The sequence below is a fragment of the Pelodiscus sinensis genome, chromosome 1 (assembly GCF_052426305.1).
Source record: "Pelodiscus sinensis isolate ZL-2025 chromosome 1, ASM5242630v1, whole genome shotgun sequence".
Taxonomy (NCBI): Eukaryota; Metazoa; Chordata; order Testudines; family Trionychidae; genus Pelodiscus; species Pelodiscus sinensis.
This window is the reverse complement of record NC_143052.1, coordinates 143,483,867-143,506,753: the sequence shown is the minus strand read 5'-3', so window position 1 is coordinate 143,506,753 and position 22,887 is coordinate 143,483,867. Positions and strand designations below refer to the sequence as shown.

Genomic DNA, 22,887 nt, shown 5'->3' with positions numbered 1-22,887 from the left:
AACAGCATATTGGGGTGCATTAGGAGGAGCATTGCCAGCAGATCTAGAGAAGTGATTATTCCCCTTATTCAACACTGGTGAGGCCACATCTGGAATATTGTGTCCAGTTCTAGGCCTCCCACTACAGAAAGGATGTGGATGCATTAGCGAGGATCCAGCAGAGTGCAACGAAAATGATTAGGGAGCTGGAGCACATGACCTATGAGGAGAGACTGAGGGATTTGGGCATATTTAGTCTGCAGAAGAGAAGAGTGAGGGGGGATTTGATAGCAGCCTTCAACTTCCTGAAGGGAGGTTCCAAAGAGGCTGGAGAAAGGCTGTTCTCAGTAGTGACAGATGGCAGAACAAGGAGCAATGGTCTCAAGTTACAGTGGGGGAGGTCTAGGTTGGATATTAGGAAAAACTATTTCCCTAGGAGGGTGATGAAGCACTGGAATGGGTTCCCTAGGGAGGTGGTGGAATCTCCATCCCTAGAGGTTTTGAAGTCTCGGCTTGACAAAGCCCTGGCTGGGATGATTTAGTTGTGTTGGTCCTGCTTTGGGCAGGGGGCTGGACTCGATGACCTCCTGAGGTTTCTTCCAGCCCTGGGATTCTGATTCTGTGAGTGTGGGCCGTGGGGAAAAGCTTTGTGTATGTTTCTGCTCTGCCCCACTTGTGGGCTGTTTTTTACTTTACCTGCCACTGCTGCTTGCATCTGGGATCCCTGTCTGGGCACCACTGAATGAGCCCTTGTCATCTGGTGCAGTGCCTGCAGGCACTTGAGTAGTTTCCATCTCTGGAGAGCCCTCCAAGGAGAGAGCGGAGTTGATCAGCTGTTGGATGCTCTCCTGCATGTGCGGCTCTCTGGCCCTTTCAGTTGTGGTACTGGGTCTCATGACTGATGGGGAAGTTTCAGGGGTGGCTGCGATTGGCTGATCTTGCAGGGAGCCTGTTAGCTCTGGGCCCTCTCCAGGCTCAAGACTTTTCTGGGCCACCAGCAGGTCTGAGATGGGCTTCCTGGTCAATGGTTCCTGGCCCGAGACAGCATAGGCATATTTCAGAATGGTGTTGACATTGGAGTGGAGACGGATGTCTGGATGCAGCAGGGAAGCCTGACTCATTTGCCTAGGGTGCCCATGGAGCAGCGCTGGGGGAAGAGAGGACAGAGCACCTGAAGTAGGGGCTGAGCCTCATCTGCATTCCTTGGAAGAGTTACTGTATGAGGAAACACCCTCCTCCCCCGCATGCACACAGACCCACACACCCCATCCAGCGGGGTCTCTTTCAGATTCATGTTCCCTGGCTTTGCACTCTTGCATCCCCACTGGCTGCTGAGCTGCACACACTTCTGTGACATGACATTTGATATTCTTTATGAAAATATGCTTCTGATAAGGAGAGGAGAGAACTGAGATGTACTTTAGGCAAGATAATGCATGTAAAGTGTCATTGGAAAGATTAGGATTTACTGAATATGATGATTCTATTTGTGTGCATGTATCATTTCTGTATCTGAAGTTAGGATCCAGCCTTTCCACCCAAAGAGTTGCTTGAAAAGATCTGGATCTGGAAACAAAAGGACTCAAACAGATTTGGGGGTGGGAAGAACTAGTGAATCCAGCCTAAAAAGGTATCTGAAATAATTTTGTAACCAATTTCTTTAGTGAAATTAAGCTTAGTTTGCATACTTTGTATTATTAGTAATCTGCTTTGTTCTGTTTGCTATCGCTTTAACTACTTTAAATCTACTGTTTGCAGTCAATAAACATATCTCTTGTTTATAATATAACCCAGTTTATGTAATTTCTACCTGGGGCGTGTGGGCAATTTGTGCATGCCTTCCTCCACATTAAGGGAGAAGGTGAATTTCATTTAATTTTGGGTTTGTACCCCACTAGAGATGAACACCTGGAGCTGGGGGAAGTCCCTTAAGCCAGATCTTTCCAGAGCTGATCTTAGTGTCCAAATCATTTTTCAGCTGGTAGTGGCCCCACCTATGTGCTTGGCTAGAAGAGGCTTGTGAGCATGGCCCAGCAAGAACAGGTAAAGGGGACCCAAGCTGGCAGAGTAGGCTGACCCAGTGGTATCTCAGCTCATCAGGGGCCATCTCAATTGGTCCCAACCCATCACAACTTCTTGTGATATAAGTGTGCGCACCAATGTGTCCATAAACTTCACACATACAACCTTTGTTCCACACTGCCAGGGATTCACTCTTACACCCACTTTATGACATGTTGGCCTGCTCCACCATGCACACCTATATGGTTCTCTTATCTCCCATCATGCCCAAACCCTGTAGAGAGGTTCTCAAAGAATCCGGGCATGGAGAAGAGACAGGATGAGAAGGGTACATGGAGAAAGAACCAGAAATGGAAACAGAATTCATCCAGCACTATGGTACCTGCTTCGCTAGTGGACCCAGCACGGGAAGACCAGTTGCTTTTTTCCCAAGATCCCGTGGTATCAGATCCCTCCCCTTGGGCACGAGGTTCTTTGGGGGGAGCCATATCAGGACATAGGATCCGCTGAATGGGGGAAAAGAACCGTGAATCTACAGATCCCATGGCAACCATCCTCCTGAAGCCCACATCTCCACTGCATTACACCCAGTGAAACCCTCCCCTACCGCAGCAATCCTCCTGACTGAGATAATCCTAACAAATGCCTCACCTCTACTGCTGTAATCCCCCTGATTCCCTCTCCTCCCCTGCGATGATCCTCTCAATGCCCTTCCCTCACAACACAACCACTGCTGGAAACACCTCCCCTCACCTATGACACCCCACTTCTCCTCTCTATAGCAACCATGCCCTCTACAGCCCTCCCTTCCACTGCCTTAATCATCGCCACATCCCTGACTGCTCCACTTCAGCTACCCCTCCAAAACCCCTCCTCCTTTACTCTTGTAATCTGACAACCCTTTCCTGTGACACTCTGCCCCATAGTCTTCATAGAGCCCTTGTTATGATAGGAGCATGGAGTAACTGAGATATGTTTTATGCAAGACGAATCATTGGAAAGGTTACAATGTACTATGATTATTGTATTTCTCGGCATGCATCATTTTTGTATCTGAAGTTAGGAATATTGTCAACATACCTATTATAGCTGTGTTTACACCTGGGGAATGCCTACCAGACACAATGCCATCAGCCTGGATGGGCCATTAGGGGGAACAACAGGACTTTGAAGATGCTAATCTCCTGCTTTCCTGGCATGCAAGATTGGTGCTTCGCTGCTTTGACACTGCAGGGTCATGTGATCATGTCACCTGGTACAGATTCCATCTTCGACTACCTAGTATTTTGCTATTAATAGGGTATGGGGATCAAACTGGGAAACAAAGGATTCCTGTGATATGTCAATCCTATTTAAGGCAGGGAAGTGAGTTAACACAGGCTCTTTCTTTACTGAATCCCCAGGTGACTGCTGAAAACTTCTAGGAAATCAAGACAAAAAAGGTGGAGGGAGAAGACCTGAGCCCAGGCTGGAAATGCTGCCTGGCCTATGAAAGAAATGCCTAAACCAACAATTAGGGTGAGAAATTGCCACATGTAACCAATTTCCTTAGTGTGTTAAGCCTAGTTTTCCTGTTTGCTTTATTTGCTCAGTAATCTGCTTTGATTTGTTTACTATCCCTTATAGTCACTTAAAATCTGGTTTTTTATAAACTTGTTTTTGTTTTTTCTAAAGCCAGTTTGTGACCTTCATACTGGGGGGAGGAGGGGAAGAATTGCATATCTTCCTCTACAAAGAGGGAGGAGACACATTTCATGAGCTTATGTGGGACAGTTCTCGGCGCAATGCAAGGCAATACAATTTTGGGCTTGCACCCCAGAGGGGGTATGCATGTGAGTACTGGGCAATTTCCTCGCTGAGTCTTTCCATGGAGATCTGATTTCAGTGTCTATGTCTTTCTGCAGCTGGGTGTGTGTTAGAGGAGGCTTGAGGGCCTGGCTCAGTAGGACAGGGTGAAGGAGTCCAAGCTGGTGGGACAGGAAGGCTTACTGGTGCCCCAGTACACCTCTCCCTAGTAACCTGTCAGACCTCCCATGCATTGCAGTAACCCACCCTCCCAAATGTTTCCCTTCAATAATCTCCTGCAAAATCCTCTTGTGCACCATGATGATCTTATTAAAATCCCTCCCCTGCACTGAGAAATGCACCACACACATCCTCCTCTTTACTGTGATAATCTCCTACAAAACCACAGCCGTTTTTCCAGAAAAACTACACTTATGTCCACACTGCAATTGCATTCTTTTGACAAAAAGTCAAAAGAACAGAGGGGTTTTTCTGACAGTGACAAACCTCTTTCTACAAGGAAGAAGCCTTTTTCAAAAAGAACTCTTTGAAAAAAGGCATGTGTGGATGGGGGAAGAGGACTTTTTTTTTTGAAAGAAGAGGCCTCCAGGAAAAAGCACAGGTGCCCTGGTGGCCACTCTGTCCATAGTAATTACAACTTAAATGTGAGATAGCATCCAATCAATATGGACACTATCATTCAAAAAAGCAGATCGCTTTTTCAATGCGCTTTTGCTGTGTGGACACTCTCTTTCGAAGAAGATTTTTCAGAAGATCTCTTCCAGAAAAGCTTCTTCCAAAAGTGTAGACATAGCCTACCTGATAATCCACCCAAACCCCTATGCACACCCTCCAGGGGGAAAATCCCCCCAGAAACCCTGTTCCTTCACTGCAATAATTACCTTCACAACCCTCCTTTCCAATGCAATAACTTCCCAAATCCCTCCCCATATCTGCCAAAGCCCCTCAGCCCTCTTCCTTCTGTTGGAGTTATCCCAAGAAATGCCTCCCTCTCACTGTGAAAATCTCCATGAACCCTCACCCCTCTCCCGCTATGACAATCCCTCCCCCAAGCCCCAACCATCGACTGTGCTAATCCCCGGAAGCTCCTCTGTGACAGAATACACTCTGTATTCACATGCTACACCCTGCTATAATAACCTTAGTACAAAGTATGCCTTGTAACACACTTTTTTAAAAGCCTAAGAATCTGCTGGTTAGTATTGTCTTTTAACAAGCCAAATGTAAAATTTGTGTGACAACATTGGATGTGAAGTTATAAGATTCTGTTCTATGATGTTCTTAGCTCATGTTCCAGTTCCCAGACAGAAGTCAGATCTGTCCCAAACAAAGAAAGGATTGTGTGCTTGCCTTAATTTGCATTTAAACAGCAGAGTCATCCGTACAAGTGAAAAAACCAGCAGCAAATGCCCTTTCACACAGACTCTCAAATTTTTTTCAAGGAGGGACAAACACACTAAGGTACCATCCTCCTCTCCCTTTGCCCATCACATTCACTGCCCCTGAAGAGAAAAAGGAAGCAACGGTTGCACTCTGAAGGAGGGGTTTTCACCTGCAGAGACTGGGTGGTATGACCGCTGAAAGCAAGTGATGTGAAAATGTTGCTTTAAATCTAATATAGTTTGATAAACTAGACGCTAGAACACATTTTATCTTAATTTTTCTTGTAGCCAGTTCTGACTTTTAAGCCTCATTACTTGTACTTATTTACAATCTCTCTCTGTAGTTAATGAACTTGTTTTAGTGTTTCATCTCATGTATTCAAGATGAAGTGCGTGGGTAACTCCATTTGGGGAAACACGTTGTGCGCCTATTACTCCCTCAAAGAAATAGCAGACGCAATATATTGGTGCTATCCAGGTGAGGGTTGGGTAGTATAGGACATACATCTTTGGGGGAATAGTGATAGAAATGTAGCCATGTTAGTCTGGTGTAGCTGAAACAAAAAACAGGACTATGTAGCACTTTAAAGACTAACAAGATGGTTTATTAGGTGATGAGCTTTCGTGGGCCAAACCCACTTCCTCAGATCAAATAGTGGAAGAAAATTGTCACAACCATATATACCAAAGGAATCCTCTGAACTGTCATTCATGCTTAAATTCAACACTTTACACCTAAGCTTAAACAAAGACATTAATTATCTTACCCATTACAAAGATAGCTTCCCCAATTATCACCTCTAATATCATTAACTCACAGACATTTACCTTCCCCCCCATCCCTCTTCTGTTCTGAAATTTGATTTGTCCTTTTCATATGTGTTCACTTTTTTTTAATTGTATCCTTTGGTATATATGGTTGTGACAATTATCTTCCACTATTTGACCTGAGGAAGTGGGTCTGGCCCACGAAAGCTCATCATCTAATAAACCATCTTGTTAGTCTTTAAAGTGCTACATAGCCCTGTATTTTATCTTTGGGGGAGAATCTGAGTCTGGGTCTGTGTAACCCAGGTAAGAGCCAAGGCAGGTAAGAGCCAAGGTCTGGCTGGCTGGCTGGTTGCAACACAGACAGAGCTGGGAGTAATTTACATGCTGGAGACTGTGAGCAGTCTGGGTTGGAGGCTGCAGCAGCAGCAAGGCATTGTAAAGGTCACCCTAGGAGTTATGGGACAGAGGTGACAAAGCCCCTACCCCAGTATACCCCTGGCATGTCTCACCTTCCCTCCCCATACAATAACCATGGCCTCACCATCTCTCCATTGCAACAATCCCTTCAAAACCCAGCTCTCCTCCAAGATAATCCATCCCTGGACCCGCCCCTCTGCTGCAATCTCCCTGAAACCGCTACCCTCCAGTGCAACAATCCCCTTTCAACTCCTGCCTTCCATTGTGCTAATCCTTTTGAAGCCCCTGCCCTGCACTGAGATATCCCCCTGAGCAGCCTCCCCTCACTGCAACAATCTCTGCAGACATGGCAACCCTCCAGCGCAATAATGCCCAGAAATACCTGCCACCCTCTGAGCTAACCCTGTCGCCTCTGCACTGGGCTAGTCCCCTTGTAGCCCCAACCCTTCACTGCCATAATTCACTCCCGAATTCTACCACTCCACTGCAATAACCTCCACAAACGTCATCCCCTCCATTGTGATAATGCCCTTGAATCCCTCCCCTCCATTGCAATAATTTGCCCCAAATCCCTCCCCTCCAATAACCCTCCCAGAAGCCCCTCTCTTCCACTGTGATGCAGTTCACAGATGCCCTCGCTTTTCACTGTGATATTCCTTTTGAAACCCCCCATTACAAATCCTCCTGAGCCCCTCTGCCCTACACAGCAGTAACCCTCCCCACCACTGTGATCTCTCCCTCACCTGCTCTCCTCTACAAGGATAACCCCCACCCCATGTGTTCACTCCACTGCAACAATCCCCCTGCAACCACTCCCCTTCACTGCAATAATTCCATGGAGTCCCCTCCCCCAGACTGTTATAATCCCCTCAGAATCCCTCCCCTCTGCTACAATGATCCTACTGATACCCCTCCCCGTGCTGAGATGAGCACCCCAAAACACCCCTCCCTTTTCTGCCTTAATGCCCCACAAACCACTCCTCTCCTCTGCTGCAGTTCTCCCCAAACCTCTCCCCTCCACTCCAATAATGCCTTGAAATTCCTTCACTCTGCTGAAAAACCCCTCCTGTATACGCTCCCTCACACTGCAATAACAGGTCCCCACACTCCTCCTCTCCACTGCAATGATCTTCCCAAATCCCCCCTCCACTGCAACAACCCCCAAGTCTCTTTGCTCCACTGGGATAAGTCCCCCAAAAGCCATCCCCACCACTGTTCTCACCCCCCCCCCCTCACCTTGTTGTAGTACTTGTGGTTGGAGCAGCGATACTGTGCAAACTGGCAGAAGGTTTGAAACCACGAGGCATCAAGAAGGTCAGAACAGACAGGGCCTAGAAAGGGGGTGAGAAGGGGTGTTAGTATTAACAGGGAACTCACTCCCCTACCCAGGGGTACGTAAACCAGATTAAGGCAAGGGCACCTGTCTGTTTGGTGGGGAAGAAAATGCTAAATGGAGACCCCAAGCACCCCACTGGAGTGGAGCTGCAGCACTCTGTGTTTTATACACACTCCCTGTATGCAGTTTGTACATCAGGGGTGGGGAGCCTTTTTTGGGTCTGGGGTTGCTGACTCACAGAAAAATCAGTCAGGGGCCGCACACAAGTGAGAAGCAAAAACAAAAAACAAAAAACAAAAAAAAACAAAAAACCCCTGGGCCTTGGTTTCCCCACCCCTGCTAGACGTGCTTCAGTTTCCCTTATGTGTTACCTAAAGGGGGGAGAGGGCTGTTTGCCCTTGGGGCAAGCAGAGAAACATCTATCTATATATTTTAGAAATGTCTGACTGTCTGTCCATGAGTCCGTTTGTTTATGAACTCTTAAATGGTAAGAGCTAGGACCACCAAATCTGCTTCCTCTTATCTTAACTTAAAGCAAGGTCAGGGTTTGTGCCAGCAAAATGGGATGTGCCTGGAATCCAACTGTTTTCCATCACATGAAAAGGGAGGGAGTTGATCGGAGGGACAGCTGTTCTGCACAGTGACCACAGTGGGGCAGCCCCACCAGCAAGACGGTGGCCAGCTGGGGCCGGGACTTGTCATCTTGCCAGCCACTGGACCCAATAAGTGACCCTTCTCCCCAAATCCTTCCCCCCAGCCCTCGGCCGCAGTGCCAGATGGGTAAAGAGTTCCACCAGCTACTGGCCCCACCACTGCGGCCATTCCGGACCACACTGGGACTAGGCAGCGTAGCTCCACTCCCAGGAGCCACTGGGAGGGCCAGAAACTGTGGCCTGCCCCCCTCTCCTCCTGGAGACACCAGGAGGTGGGAACTGCTGCCTGGCCCTGCCCCGCCATGAGTAGAAGCCAGGGGGATGGAAACCAAAGGCCGTCCCCATCCCTCCTTACGAAGAGGCCCTCCTCCAGAAACTACTGGCAGGGGAGCAGGGAGCTGGATAATGCAGCCCTGGCCACCAGGAGGAGCCACCGTCCCCCCATCCCTCCCTGAAGGAGCCACCTGGGCAGAGAAAGCTCAGCCTCCCGGGAGGAGCCAGTAAGTAAGCCCCTCACCTCCCAGCCCCCTACCCTCAGACCCCCTGCCCTGATTCCTGCACCCCAACCCCTGCCCTCAGCTCCTCCACACCCTCACAGCCCTGGCCTGAGCCCCCCCTCCACCCAACCCCCCATCCCTGACTACCTTGCTTTTCCCACCTTCTACCCTGATCCCCCACTAGGACCTAGGCAATGCCAGTTAAATCTTTTAGTGAATATATATATATACACACACACACATATAGAGCCCCAGATAGCGACCCATGATGCAGCGCTCTGTTGGTGCAAAAGCTCAGACTGTAGACACATGCAGCTGAGTGTGGAGTGGGAATGCACAACCGATGTAATTAGAGCAGCTTAAGATCAGTGGCATCACATCAGCCAACGTAACTCTGTATTGTAGACAAGGCTTTAATAAAGCTATGAATAAGGGCTGCTTCTTAGAGCTTCTGACACGGGGCAATTGACTGGTACAATTGCACAGCGAGAGCCTGGCGTGGAGCTGCTCTTGGCTTTGCTGCATTGGGCTGTGTCTACTCTACGCAGCTGTTGACAACCAGGCTGTGTCGATGCAGTTGTGAGGGCAAACACCATCGGCCATTTTGCCAACAAAAATACTTCAAGCACCCATGAGCAGATTTCACGTAGTCAGCAAGAGAGTGTTTGCGTTCACCACAGAAAATCTTTTGTTGTTCAAGGGTCACCCTTCTGCCCCACTGCCATGGCCATGGGAGCAAGAGCGGCCTGGCAGCCTGCGCCACTGTCCCCCGCCTCACCACCTCTCCTGGCCTGCTGCGCCCCACTCCTCTGTGGTGGTGGGAAGCGGAGCACCCTGGGGCTGTGGAGCAGGGAGGGCAGTGGAGTGGGGTGGAGCTCAGCAGGCTGCCAGGCCATGGCGGCTCCCACCACCACAGTGGGGGGGGGGGGGTGACTCCTGCTGCCGCCCTGCACCAGACCCCTGTAATCTGTTGGGTCTCTCCCATCCTTAGCATGCTTGGGGGGGGGGGGCACCACAGGGCTCCAAAGTGTGGAGCAGCCCCCCAAATCATCCTATGAATGGAATGGCGCTGCTCTTAAGTGTGGCGCTTGTTCCTGGAGCTGGCTGGCTGACACATCCCAGGAAGAAGGGTCAATTGTTTGTGCTGAGGCACATGGCTGGGACCTGGGAGCCCCCCACCTTAACACTTACATCACTTTGGAAGTGGCAGAAACTAAACCAGAAAAAGGCAGTCTTGTTCCGGGAAAACAAGATCCACACCATGAGTTATATCAGTATAACTATAGTGATATAATTATACTGCTAAAAATTTCCCAAGCAGACTTAATTTGTCAGTATCTGCAGATCGCAGATGCAGGAAAAGAATATAGAGCTGGATGCTTTGTCAAAATCACTCCTCTATCCTCTAAGAAAATATCACGTGCCTAAAAGAAATGTAAAGTATTTTCAGTACATGGAAGCAAAATCAAACAGAAACCATAGATCTGTATGCAGCCAGGCTGCTGCAATTGGTTATTTTCATAATGCATGTTGTGTATTGGGTTGTTATAGATATAGATCTTGTTGCTGTTATAGTAACTGAGTTAGGTCATTAGGGGTTAGCCCAGCTGCTTTGGGCTGGTTCTAGCTAGTTCTGTGTTGTGGAATAAATTGGAAACTTGCAGCTGCTGCAACTCTCTGTTTCAAGTGATTTCTTCCTAAGCTCTGTAACTCCTAACGATACAACAAAGTGGCGATAAGGATGGGCTACCTGTGCTGCCTTTAGCAACAGAAGAAGTAGAGGTCAGTGTGAGAAAACAAACCTTGTTGTTGCTCAGGAAGGTGGCGGTGAGAAAACACTGTTACACTGACCGTGCAAACTGAAACTAAAACCAGTGAAGCCCAGAGTCTGGGAGGAAAAAGGAGAAAGAAAGGTGGTGCAGCAGCATGGCTACACTTACGGGGCTGCTGAGACCTCTTAAGGAGACTGTAGATCAATGGCACATATATATGAGCATTTTGAGCTTTTTGTTTTTGCAAATGACATTAACGAAGGGAAGAAGGTTCCAATATTCTTAAGTGTTGTAGGGCAGTGGTCCCCAACGCGGTGCCCGCGGGCGCCATGGCGCCCGCCGGGGCATTTGTATGCGCCCGCCGACAACCCGGGCTGGCCCCGCCCCCCGGCACGCGGCGCACTGGAGGCACCGGCCCCAGGCGCGCGACACTCACCGGTGCCTGGTGCGTGGCGCTCGGGCGGCCCTAGCCCCGGGGCACATGCGGGCGCGCGGCGCCGGTGCCGGCCCCAGGCGCGCAGCTCAGGCGGCAGCGCCAGCCCCGGGCCCACGGCACAAGGGGCTAGGGCAGCCCCGGCCCTGGCGTGCCCCCAGGCGCCTGGCATGAATGGCCCCGCCCCCGGGCGCCCAGCGTGTGAGTGGCCCCGCCCCCGGGCGCCCGGGAGCCCATAAAGGTTGGGGACCACTGTTGTAGGGGCTAGGACCTACATTCTGCTGCAGTTTACTGCTCTCTGTTAAGCCAGAGACCAAATCTTACACAGACACTGTGGAAATCCTGCGGTCACATTATGCTCCAAAACCACTGGTAATTGCAGAAAGGTAGAGGCTCCACAACAGAGACCCAAAAGAAAGTGAAACAGTTGTCCAATTTGTAGTAAATTTGAAAAAGCTCATGGAACACTGTGAATTGAAGATGTTAAATGACACCATACAGGACAGGTTAGTGTGTGGCCGGCACAGTGAAGTTATACGGAAGTGCCTATTAACAGAGGCCCGGCTCACCCTACAAAAGGCTGTTGATATTGCGGGCTCCATGGAGCTGGCCACAGAGCAGGTGCAAATATCTCAGTGCACCCCTAAGGTGCATAAAGTGTCCCAAGAACTAACCCCCAAAACAGTGGGGAGCCAGGAATGTTACTGCTGTGGTAAGCTGGGTCACCATGCATCAAAATGATGGTGTAAGGACCTAGTGTGTCAATAGTGAGGCAAAAACGGACACGTTGAGCGTGCCTGCAAACAAAAGAAAAAAGGTCTGTGGTCTGGCAGACCAAAAAGGAAAATCTGCATCTCATCGAGCAGACTCAGGATGATCAAGGTGACACTCCATCTGAAGAAGAAATGCCACTCTACGTTAAGTCTTTGGCAGCGGGCTCCCTTAAATACTTGGTAACCCCCTTGTCGGACAGCAAACCTGTATGCCTGGAACTGCACACCAGTGCAGCAGTTTCACTGGTCTCAGACACTATATAAGGAAAAGCTAAAGCACCTTCTGCTTAAGGCAACAAAGATTGTTCTGAAGACATATATGGGAGAAGCGGTAACCCTGTTGGGCACTACTGATATTAAGGTGGTGCTCAATGGACAATCTGCTGAATTGGCACTGTTTGTGGGGAAAGTCCATTACCCAGCCTTAATGGGTAGATCGCGGCTTAGGAAGAGCCAGCTGAACTGGGCAGAAGTGCACCAGATGACTAAAGAAGAAACAGGTCTGACTGATGTATTAAAAGAACATGCTGCTATTTTTGGAGAGAATCTGGGAAGCATGAAGGGAATCACTATGAAACTGAACATTAAACCTGACAGCCAGCCAAAATATCTGAAGGACATAACTGTGCCATATGCCATATGGCCAAAAGTTGAAGCGGACCTGGAGCACCTAGTCAAAAATGGAGTCCTAATACCAGTTATCCATAGCTCATGGACAACTCAGATTGTTCCAATATTGAAGAAAGACGGTTCCATTCGGATTTGCAGAGATTTTAAGGTCACTGTTAACCCAGTGGTATGTGCAGAGCAATACCCTCTTCCCTGCCTCGATGACCTCTTTGAGGGCCTGGCTGGGGAACAAAAATTCAGCAAGATTGATCTGAGTCATGCATATTAACAGATGCACATTGATGAGAAGTCCCAAGAGCTGTTGACTATTGTGACACATAAAGGACTTTATTGTTACTGTCGCTTACCCTTCAGAATAACTTCTGGCCCAGCTTTGTCCCAGAGGGCTATGGACCAGATTTTGTGTGGCTGGCCAGGAGTCCAGTGCTATCTTGACAACATCTTGTTCATGGGCAGAAATGAGAAGGATCCCCTGAAGAACTTAGAGGCTACCCTACAAAGACTGGAAGAGTATGGCCTACAAGTACACAAAGACAAGTGTGCATTCCTTCAGACCTCTGTTGAATATATGGGACACATCATTGATACTATCAGCCTTTGTAAGCCCTCTTCAAAAGTTAAAGGTGTTGTGGAAGCTCCACCCCCTCAAAATGTTAGTCAGCTTTGCTCGTTTCAAGGACTATTGAACTACTATGGAAAGTTTATTTCACACTTTGCCACACTGTTAAAACCACTTCATGAGCTCTTTGGCCAGAACAAGGTCTGGAAGTGGACTGAAGCCTGAGATGTTGCATTTAACAAGGCTAAATGTGCATTGCTAAACTTGGAGGTCCTGACGCATTTTGATCCATCCTTACTTTTACAGTTGGCCTGTGATGCCTCCCTGTATGGAGTGGAAGTGGTCTTGTCATACATTATACCTTTGGGAGAAGAGAAACCAATTGCTTTTGCTTCACGCACCTTAAGCAAGGCTGAAACTAACTATGCATAAATCGAGTGTGAAGCATTGGGAATCATTTTCAGGATTCGGAAATTTCACCAGTACCTGTTTGAATGGAAGTTTACACTTCTCACTGACCATTGACCTCTGACGGCAATTTTCGGTCCACACACAGGTATTCCACCATTGGCTGCTAGTCTTATGCAAGGATGGGCATTGTGGCTCTCGGGACACACATACGAGAGCAGATATCGGAAAGCCCCTCTGCATGGCAATGCAGATGGTCTCTCTAGGCTGCCTTTGCCAGTCAAACATCAAGATAGTGGTCAGCAGGAAATATACTTTGAACAGGTAGAGAACACGCCCATCACTGTTGCACAAGTTAAGAGAGCATGTTGACCCGGTACTGTCCCAAGTTATGTACCTAGTGATGCATGGAACATCTCTATGGGACTCTCAGGTCTCACCCGACCTTGTTCCCTATGTGTCCAGGAGGATGGAGTTATCAATCCATTCTGGGTACTTGTTGTGGGGAATGTGTGTCATTATTTCGAAGATACTGAGACAACAGATGTTAGAACAGCTGCATTCAGGTCGCTGTGGAATGGTATGCATGAAAGAAATTGCAGGAAGCTATTTTTGGGGGCCTGGCTTGGACGGGTCCATTGAAGAGAAGGCAAGAGCTTGTATTTCATGCCAGGGTGTGAGGAATGCACCTCAGTTGGCACCTCAACAACCATGGGACTGGCCTGAAAAACCGTGGCAATGTATTCACATTGATTTTGCTGGCCCATTTGAAAGTAGCATGTTCTTGGTGGTAGTAGATCTCATTCCAAATGGCCAGAAGACTCTATGATGCCTTCCACTACTGCTGAGAGTACTATCCAAAAACTGTGGGGAATCTTTTGTCGTTTTGAACAATTTGAGAGTGACAACGGTCCACAGTTTGTCTCTCAGGAGTTTGGAAATTTTATGAAAGCAAACGGGATCCATCACATCACTTTAGCACTGTATCACCCATCCATGAATGAACTGGCTGAAAGGTTTGTGCAGACAATGAGACAAGCTTTGCAATCAGCTAGAGGACATTCACTCATGCAAAAGTGTCTGGACAGCTTCTTACTATCCTACAGAAACATTCCTCATGCTACAACCAAAATGTCTCTGGCTTTTCTAATGATGGGACAGCAGCTGCACACTTGCTTTGATTTGCTGAAACCTTCTGTGCAATGTCAACAGCAAGATCAAGTCCTCAGACGTCCGTCCAGAGCAAAAGATTGAATCTTTAGTCCTGGAGAGCCGGTTTTGGCTCGGAACTATGCTCCTGGAGCTAAATGGGTCCCTGCCACTATTATTGCTCAAACAGGACCTATTTCAGGACTGCTGAGGATCTAATCTGGCAGCGGCATGTAGATCAGTTATTGCCAGGTTATTCCTGCCCCCAGCATCTCCAGTTGAGTTGCCCATCCTCTCCACTGCTGGTGAGTTACCGCATCAAGAATCACCTGTTCCTGACTTTCCTCCTCCACCACTGCTTGCGGCAAACATAAACCCCTCCCTGAGCAGGCTGATCCAACAGCCTCACCTGTTTGCACTTCAAGTTTCCAGCCCATTGTCAGGCCCGCACCCACAACACCTTTGGGTGCAAGAATGCCAGACGTACACCATAGTCCACCTAGAGAAAGAAGGCCTTCTCAACAGCTGGACCTTTAGTTGAGGTCAGCGGCGGATTTAGGGCAGGGTGAGCGGGGCGGCTGCCCTGGGCCCCGCGCTTCCTGGGGCCCCGCGGCACTCTCATCCACCCCTGGTTGAGGTTAACTCACAGACGGGGAAAAATAATCCATGGGTTTAGCTAGGAACTTGAGGCAGTCTATCCTCATTCCATTCTGTCCCCCAGCTGAGAGATGTGCACCCGTCCCCCAGATGTGCCCACTACAGATGAGATGGGGATGGATAGGTGCTTCTCATCTGGCCCCAAGCTGGTGCAGTGAGAGACGGCTGGGGTTGTCCTCTCTCCCTGGGGCAGCCTGCATAGTGACCCCCTCATCCCACCAGAGAGCAATGTTTGAAATGAAGAAAACCAAACTTATTTGAATTACAGACCCGAGCAACGCCGGGTAAATCTCCTAGTAAAACATAAAGCAGAAGTGAGCCTAGGTACTGCCAAGCTCAATCCCCTGCCACACTAGCAATCCCATCATGCAATCACACTCATAAATTTGTTCAGCTCCCTCTTAAAACTCATTGTTTGCTTCCACACCTTCTATTGGGAGGCTGTTCCACCTTCCCTGACACCCTGACGGCGAGAAGCCTTCTGATTCCACCCAGAGTGTGTTCCCTGCTAGTTTTTATCCACTTGTTCTTGGACCAACACTGTTCTTTAGCTTAAGTAGCTCTTCACCCTCCTTGGTGTCTACCCAATGTATTCACAGAGCACAATCATACCCCCTCTCAGCCTTCTTTCTGCTAAGCTATGCAAAAAGTCCCTTCTCATAAGACAGGCCCTCCAGCCCTCTGGTCACCACAGTAACTCCTCTCTGCTCCTCTTCACGTTTAAATTCATCTATCTTGAACATGGCTGCCCAGAACTGCACCCAATAGTCCAGGTGAGGGCTGACTAGTGCCTTTCACAATCACATTTATCAGGCCAGCCTTAGTGAAAATGGTGCCCAGGGTGAACTTGTATTGTGGCATCCCCGTGGTCACCCCACCCCAGCCCCCTGGCTCCCACAACTCCCCCCATCATCTCCAGGCCCCGCTGCCTCCCCCCACAGCTTCATTTGTACTGGAAGAGTTGCCAGGGCTCAGCCCCAACAGAAATGAAGCACTCGCTGGTGGGCAGTGCTAGCCGGGCACCCCGCTCTGAGTTTGGTGGGGGAGATGCAGTGTGTGCTGGGAGGGAGTGTCAGAGTGAAAGAGAAGGGGCATGTGCATTGGGAGGAGTGTGAGTGTGCGAGTGAGACAGGGAGCATGCGTGTGTGCCTATGTGGTGGTGCCAGAGCACTGGCTCTAAAGGAAGAACCATCCAGGAGCCTGGACAGCAGCAGTGGGAGCTCCCACGCCGGACCCAGAGGCACCAGTAGCTCACCTTTCGCAATGCATTGCCTTCTTCCATTTAGCTAATGCTTTAGCCACCTTGCAGTACTTGCACTGATCTCCATTTCCCTTAATTTAACTGGGATATGGTGTCAAATGCTGTACTGAAGCCCAAGTATATTAGATCTACTGGACTTATCTAAAAACCAATCAGTTATCTTGCTTAGGAAGGAAATCAGGCTAGGCTGGCATGATCTGCCTTTGCTACACCCAGGTTGCATTAAATCCCCTGTGACCATTTACCTCCATTAGCTTACCTAGTCTTTCCTTACAATTTGTTCTGAAGTCTTGCATACTACCGAGGTCAGACTAGCACAAGGGTGGGCAAGAGGCAGCTAGCAGTGGGCTGGGTCCTGCCCGCCAAACCACCGGATCCAGCCCGCAGCCACCTCACCAGCACCCTTACTACAGAGCAGCTGCAGCTGCTTTAAACTGCAGGCTGCTGATTGCTATGCAGTGTGAGCAGGGAGGAGAAAGCTTTCCACGCTGTCTCCACCCCCTAGCAAAATCTCTCCGCTTCCATGGGCCAGTTTCCAGTCAATAGAAGCTGAGAAATTTTGCTGATGGCAGAGGCAGCAAATTAAGCCCCCCCCATGCTGGAGCAGAGCCACATGGAATAGCCCACCCAGCACATAGGCAGGGAGCCTGTCTCAGGTTCCTGCAGAGCTGTTGGCTGAGAACAACCTAGGTAAGCACCTTCTGGCCACACTCCCTCTTTCTGCCCAGCTACCTGCCCCAGGCCACCACCCAAACCCTCTGCACCCTTTCCCGCACTTCTCCCAGGTCACAACTCCCTCCTAGACCCTGCACCCCTTCCTTCACCTCTGCCCCAGGCCAGAATCCTCTCCTGTACTCATAACTCTCCTGCACCCTGCACCCCAATCCTCTGTCCCAGATCATAACCCCTTCCTTCACCCAAACTCTCTCTCAGACCCGACAGTGCCTCCTGCACCCCCATCCTCTATCCCAAGCTCCCTTCTACACGCATCCCAGATCCCATACCCCCTCCACAGAAGTGCAGCCCTTGACCACTTACCAAAATCTTGGAGTAGCCTCCCATTAAAAATTATTGCCCATCTCTGGGCTAACATGTCTGTGGTTGTCCGGATGACTGTCCCCCCCCTTCTTAACTATGGTTACAATATTAGCTACTCTCTAGTCATGTGGTACTATCCTGAGTAGATAGATTTATTTAAAACCTTGCTCTTAGACTCACTTTTGTATGAGTCAGTTCTTTAAATATTTTGGGATGGGAATTAACCAGCCCCACAGATTTGTGAGCATGCAGAAGGGGTTTCATGATGAACCTGGACACTTCAACAACCTTTAGGTGACAGATAATTGACTTCTGCAAACACAGAGACTGAAACAAACCCAGTGCTTCACACACTCATAGGATCATGGTCATGCAGGGGACCTCAGGTGGCTCATCAAGGCCAGCGCTCTGCGGGCAGGATCATGTAAACTAGCTCATCCTAGTCAAGTGTTTATCCAGTCTGTTTTTATAACAACCTTCAGTGGCAGCGATTCCACAAATTCCCTTGCAGGCCTGTTCCACAGCTTACCTACCCTTATGGATATAAAGATTTCTCTAGCATCTAATCTAAATCTCACCTGTTGCAGATTAACCCCTTACTTCTTGTCCTACCTTCAGCAGACATGGAGAACAATTGATCGCAGTCCTCTGTATAACAGCACAAAACATATAGGAGGACTCATCAGGTCTTTTCTCAAGACTCAAATTCTAGTTGTTTAATCTTTCCTCACAGGGCAGGTTTTCTAAATCTCTGATAATTGTTGTTGCTTTCCTCTGTACTCTCCAATTTGTCTGCATCTTCCTAAAGTGTGGCCCCTAGCACAGGACACAGTACTCCAGCTGAGGCCACACAAGTAGACTCATAGACTCATAGACTTTAAGGTCAGAAGGGACCATTATGATCATCTAGTCTGACCCCCTGCACAGTGCAGGCCACAGAATCTCGCCCACCCCTCTTAGAATAATCCTCTCACCTATGTCTCAGATATTGAAGCCTTCCAATACTTTGAAGGCCCCAACATGCAGAGAGTCCTTCAGCTGTGATCTGTGCCCAATGCTACAGAGGAAGGCGAAAAACCTCCAGGGCCTCTGCCAATCTACCCTGGAGGAAAATTCCTTCCCGACCCCAAATATGGCGATCAGCTAAACCCTGAGCATGTGGGCAAGACTCATCAGCCAGACACCCAGAAAGTTCCCTATAATGAATGGTCAATCAATGGTCAAGTAGAGCTGAGTAGAGCAGGACAATTACCTCCCCTGCTTCTAACTCTCCCGTGCATACATCCCCGAAAGATATTAGCCTTTTTTTATAACTGTATCTCATTGGCTCATCTCCAGTCTGCAATCCACAATAATTCCCAGATCCTTTTCAGCAGTATTGCCATCAGGCCAGTTATTCCCCACTCATGGACACTGTGATGCTACCTCCATCTTGGACTGCTGAACGGTTCCACTGGGAGGTGGGTGAATCAATGGATTCCCACCTTATAGAAATCCTATATAAGGCGGGGGAGGAAAACAATCAAGATCTTCAGTTTGCTTCTCCTCCACATCCCAACCCAAAGAGATACTTGAAACATCTGAAAACAGAAGGACTGAACTGGGAGGAAGGGGAGAGAAGAAGTGCTGGACGCAGGCTGTAAAGGAAGACCTGGCCTGTGAAGGAATCTACCTAAAACAATATGTAGGGTGAGGAATTATTATTGGAAAGCAATTTCTTTAGTGAATCAAGCATGCTATGCTTTATTTTCTTATTAATCCATGTTGTTCTGTGTTCTACCTCTTTAGCCACTTAAAATACACCTTTGGAGATAATAAACTTATTTCTTGTTAATATAACCAAGTTTATGCAACCCCTGGGTGAGGGGCAGCAAAAAGTTGTGCATACCCCCCCCCCACGAGGGAGGAAGTGAATTGCATAGAACATTGGGTTTGCACTCCAAGGGAAGTAGACATTGCTGAGCTGTGGCACGTTCCTTAAGCTGGGCCTTCCCAGAGCAGTTCTCAGTGTTTGTAGCACTCTACAGAAGCTCTACTAATGTGCATGTGCTGGAGGAGGGTTAAGGGCTTGACTCAGCAGGATAAGATTCAGTGATGCCTAGGCTGGCAGAAAAGGCAGGCTCAGTGACATTTCAGCATCTTCAACTCATCAGGTAACATCCCAAGGGGTCTAAGCTATCACCCTTTTGATTCTTCCTGCCTTGGTAGAGTAGTTTGCACTTGTCTTTACTGAATTGCATCTTGCTGAATTCAGACCAATTCTCCCAATTTGTAACGGTCATTTTGAATTCTAATTCTGTTCTCCAAAGCCTGGCCAGCATCCTGTCCAAAACCCAGGCTCTAGGTGAAAATAGCCAAGTTGTCAGGCTGGAAATATCAAGCCAGGTTAGTAACTGAACTGTCTGTAAGAGCAGCCCAGCAGCCTAAAAAGCTGTGCTGGAGCAGAATAGGTTACATGCTGACTCAGGCTTGGCTGGAGTTGCCTCTCTGTCTGGGCCATATGGGTGGGAGCCAAACTTCTCAGCTGAGTCAGTAGAAGTAATGCTGAGTTTGTTTCTGTGTAAGCAGGGTCTGAATCACTGCTTCTATTACAGCCAGCTGGAATGGGAAAGAAATCCTGGGTGTGATTATGTAAATAAAATTCACTCGGTTTGCTTAGGCCTGCTAGATATTCAACTGATACAATGGTGTTTTGCCCCTTGTAACCAATTTGGCTGTTGCGGGGTCACATACTGTAAGATATGACCACCAATGCTTGCAGAAAAGTCAGACTGTGTTTAACTCAGCTCAAAGGAGAGAAACTGTCAGTGAAAAGAATCTTGCATGGACAAGGATTCCTCTGCCAAAACTCTGTGAAGTCAATAGGGGGAAGGGTAGGAGATTGAGTCAACAGGCTGCAGGCCCTCCAGGTGTGAGCTATAAGACTAGCTCATCCTATTTCTCTCCCCTCTCTGTTCTAATGCTAGAACTAGAGTAGACTCCATAAGGAGTCTTTTTTTATTATTTACATCAGTAGATGCTGGAATCTCTTGTGGCTGGATTGTGCTTTGGGCCAAGAGCTGAAATCAGTAGATTTGCCCAGAACCAAATCCACCACAAGCCAGCGAAAGATGTGACGAGTGGTGGCAGCTTGAAGAGCAGCCAGCAAAGTGGCAGCAGCGAGGGGAGACAGCAGCAGTGAGCAAGAGACCAGCAGAGTGAATGTGATGCCTCCTTGCCTCCTCCACACTCTTGACGGCAGGTGAATGCTGAGGATGCGCTTCTGAACTCTGGGTCAGCACTGACCAAGGGCAGCAACTGTGAGTGGGGGTCAGAGAAGGGCATGTGAGGGGACATTTACATTGCTGGACTTAAGAACCAGAGAGGAGATGGACACTGCCCAACCTACTTGGGGTGGGACTGTTACTCGTGGCTTTGGTTACGAGCTCTCGCTGGGGTGTTTTCCCAAGTTAATGCCACGATACTTCCCTCCCCTTTATTAAAGGTTTTGTTTCTATGCTCAGACTCTGTGCTTGAGAGTGGGGATGCATTGTCTCCTAGAGGCACCCGGGGTGTGTGAATTTCCCAGGCTACTGGGTGGGGGCTTGAGCTAGTTCTGTGTTGGATGGATGGAAAGGAACCCCTAGATATTGATCCCAGCCCCGGCTGAGGCTGGTGCTACCTGGCAGAAGGGTTACATCTGCGTGGCACTGACAACACACAGTTGTTACAACCCTATGATGCCCATGCTCTCTGTACCCTCTGGGATCCAGCCGTGGTTCTCAAACTGGTCCAGCCGGATGATTTTAGGGTCATGGCACCCTTGGGTACGTCGGATCTGGCAGGCCACTCCTGCCTTCCACGAGGGCTTCAGGGCAGAGAAGAAGACCTGGTACTCGTCATCAGACAGTGGGCTGCCTGAAACTGGAGATGGCACGCTGCAGACAGGCTGCACCATGGGGAACAGAAGTCCTACAGAGAAAGCGGGACAGGGATGAGTATAGCCATTGGGGCCAAGGGCATAAGGAAGCAGTTCATAGACCTGTCAGTCCCCATTTCCTTCCACAACCCCTAGGTCAGCCCAGCAGGCCCATCCAGTCTGAGGTTCCCACCTGTCCCCCATGTTGGCTGGACCTCAGTAGAAATGGTGCCTTAAAAATGAAACACAAACACCTCAACCCAGCCATTTCCCTCAGCTCTAAGTGGGTCTGGTCTGGAACTGGTCCCTTTGAGGTAAACAGGCTTCATATAAAACATTCCATAAATCCCCAATCCACAAGACCTGGGGCTGCAGTGCAACAAATACCTTCTTATCCCATTCCTTAATGTCCCTGACTCAGCCAGTTCTTTTAACCCATTTTTCACCAGCTGTGCCTCAGCAATCTAGTCCCTGCACGCTGCAGGCCTCTGGGTTCATGCTGAGCAATACAGGCTCTGGGCCTGTAGAATTTACTCCCCATTCCTTAGTCACATGTCCCATTCTAAAAGTGTTGAGACTTGCTAACAGTAAGAAAACAGAGGTCACAGTACAGGTGTAGCAATGGGGCCATCTTGTGCCTAGTAGAGGAAAGTGCCATTCAAGAACCAATGTCTTGAAGCTACCCTCCCATGGCGATGGGGGAGGGATCCCAGGAGAGTATACCCTGTGGGGAGAGATGGCAGAGGTACGTTCTCTCTGGGGATATGCAGAGACAACACAGTTTCCTAGTCTCAGGAATCATCTTACAGGGAAGGGGCAGCTATCAGAGGTGAGGAGTTCTTGGGAGGAGCAAACACAGGTCTCTTACCCATCAGAAAGGCCCAAGGCAGAGACTGGAACCTCAGCATTTTGTTCTCCAACTCCAGCGCCTACAACTCCCACCAACTCCTCCCATTTCAAAGGCCAACATGGAGGCTGTCAGAATGAGAATACGATGACCTCATAGTCAGAACCTTGGAGGATCCACAGGTAGACGGCAAAGGGAACAAGAGCAATGGAGAAATCAGGAGGGATGGTCAGGAAAGGGGGCCAAGCGGCAGAGATGAGAAGAACAGAAGAGACAATAAAGAGTAGGGAAAATCCAGGAGGGGAAAGGGCTTGGCCACATGGAAGAGAAGAGGGAAAGGGTGAGAATTTCTGTTGGGCATGAAAGTTGGAGGCTCTATGGGGGACGAGAGCTAAGGGAGGAGTGGGAATGGAAGGGAAATAAACTAGGGACATGGAGGAAGAGAGGGAAACAGGCATGTGAGATGAAGAATCCAGGATGAGCAGAAGGCAATGGGGAATAAGGAGGAGAGACACAGGGAATAGGGAGAGCTGGGGAGAACAGTGGAGAGAGGGCATGGGAACAGAGGTGGTGGCTAGAGAACAAACCAGGAGGCAGCA

The 22,887-nt window shown here is 49.0% G+C and overlaps 1 protein-coding gene across 5 annotated transcripts in view; it reads right to left on the bottom strand.

Annotated features, from left to right (window-relative positions):
- The window catches only part of ACRBP (acrosin binding protein), a 43,594-nt gene extending 20,996 nt beyond the window's left edge, over window positions 1-22,598 (bottom strand). For 3 of the 5 annotated variants that reach the window (XM_089771935.1, XM_089771938.1, XM_089771939.1), the window contains exons 1-5: window positions 22,310-22,597; window positions 21,282-21,494; window positions 7,614-7,708; window positions 2,384-2,507; window positions 676-1,126 (exon numbers count right to left, since the gene is read on the bottom strand). In XM_089771935.1, coding sequence (XP_089628061.1) covers window positions 676-1,126; window positions 2,384-2,507; window positions 7,614-7,708; window positions 21,282-21,494; window positions 22,310-22,349 — 923 coding nt within the window. In that variant the 5' untranslated portion in view covers window positions 22,350-22,597. Of the gene's footprint in view, window positions 1-675; window positions 1,127-2,383; window positions 2,508-7,613; window positions 7,709-16,764; window positions 16,912-21,281; window positions 21,495-22,309 lie in introns of those variants that run through there. The other 2 variants (XM_075904011.2, XM_089771943.1) reach the window with 2 other exon arrangements.
- Between the last annotated feature and the right edge of the window lie 289 nt (window positions 22,599-22,887).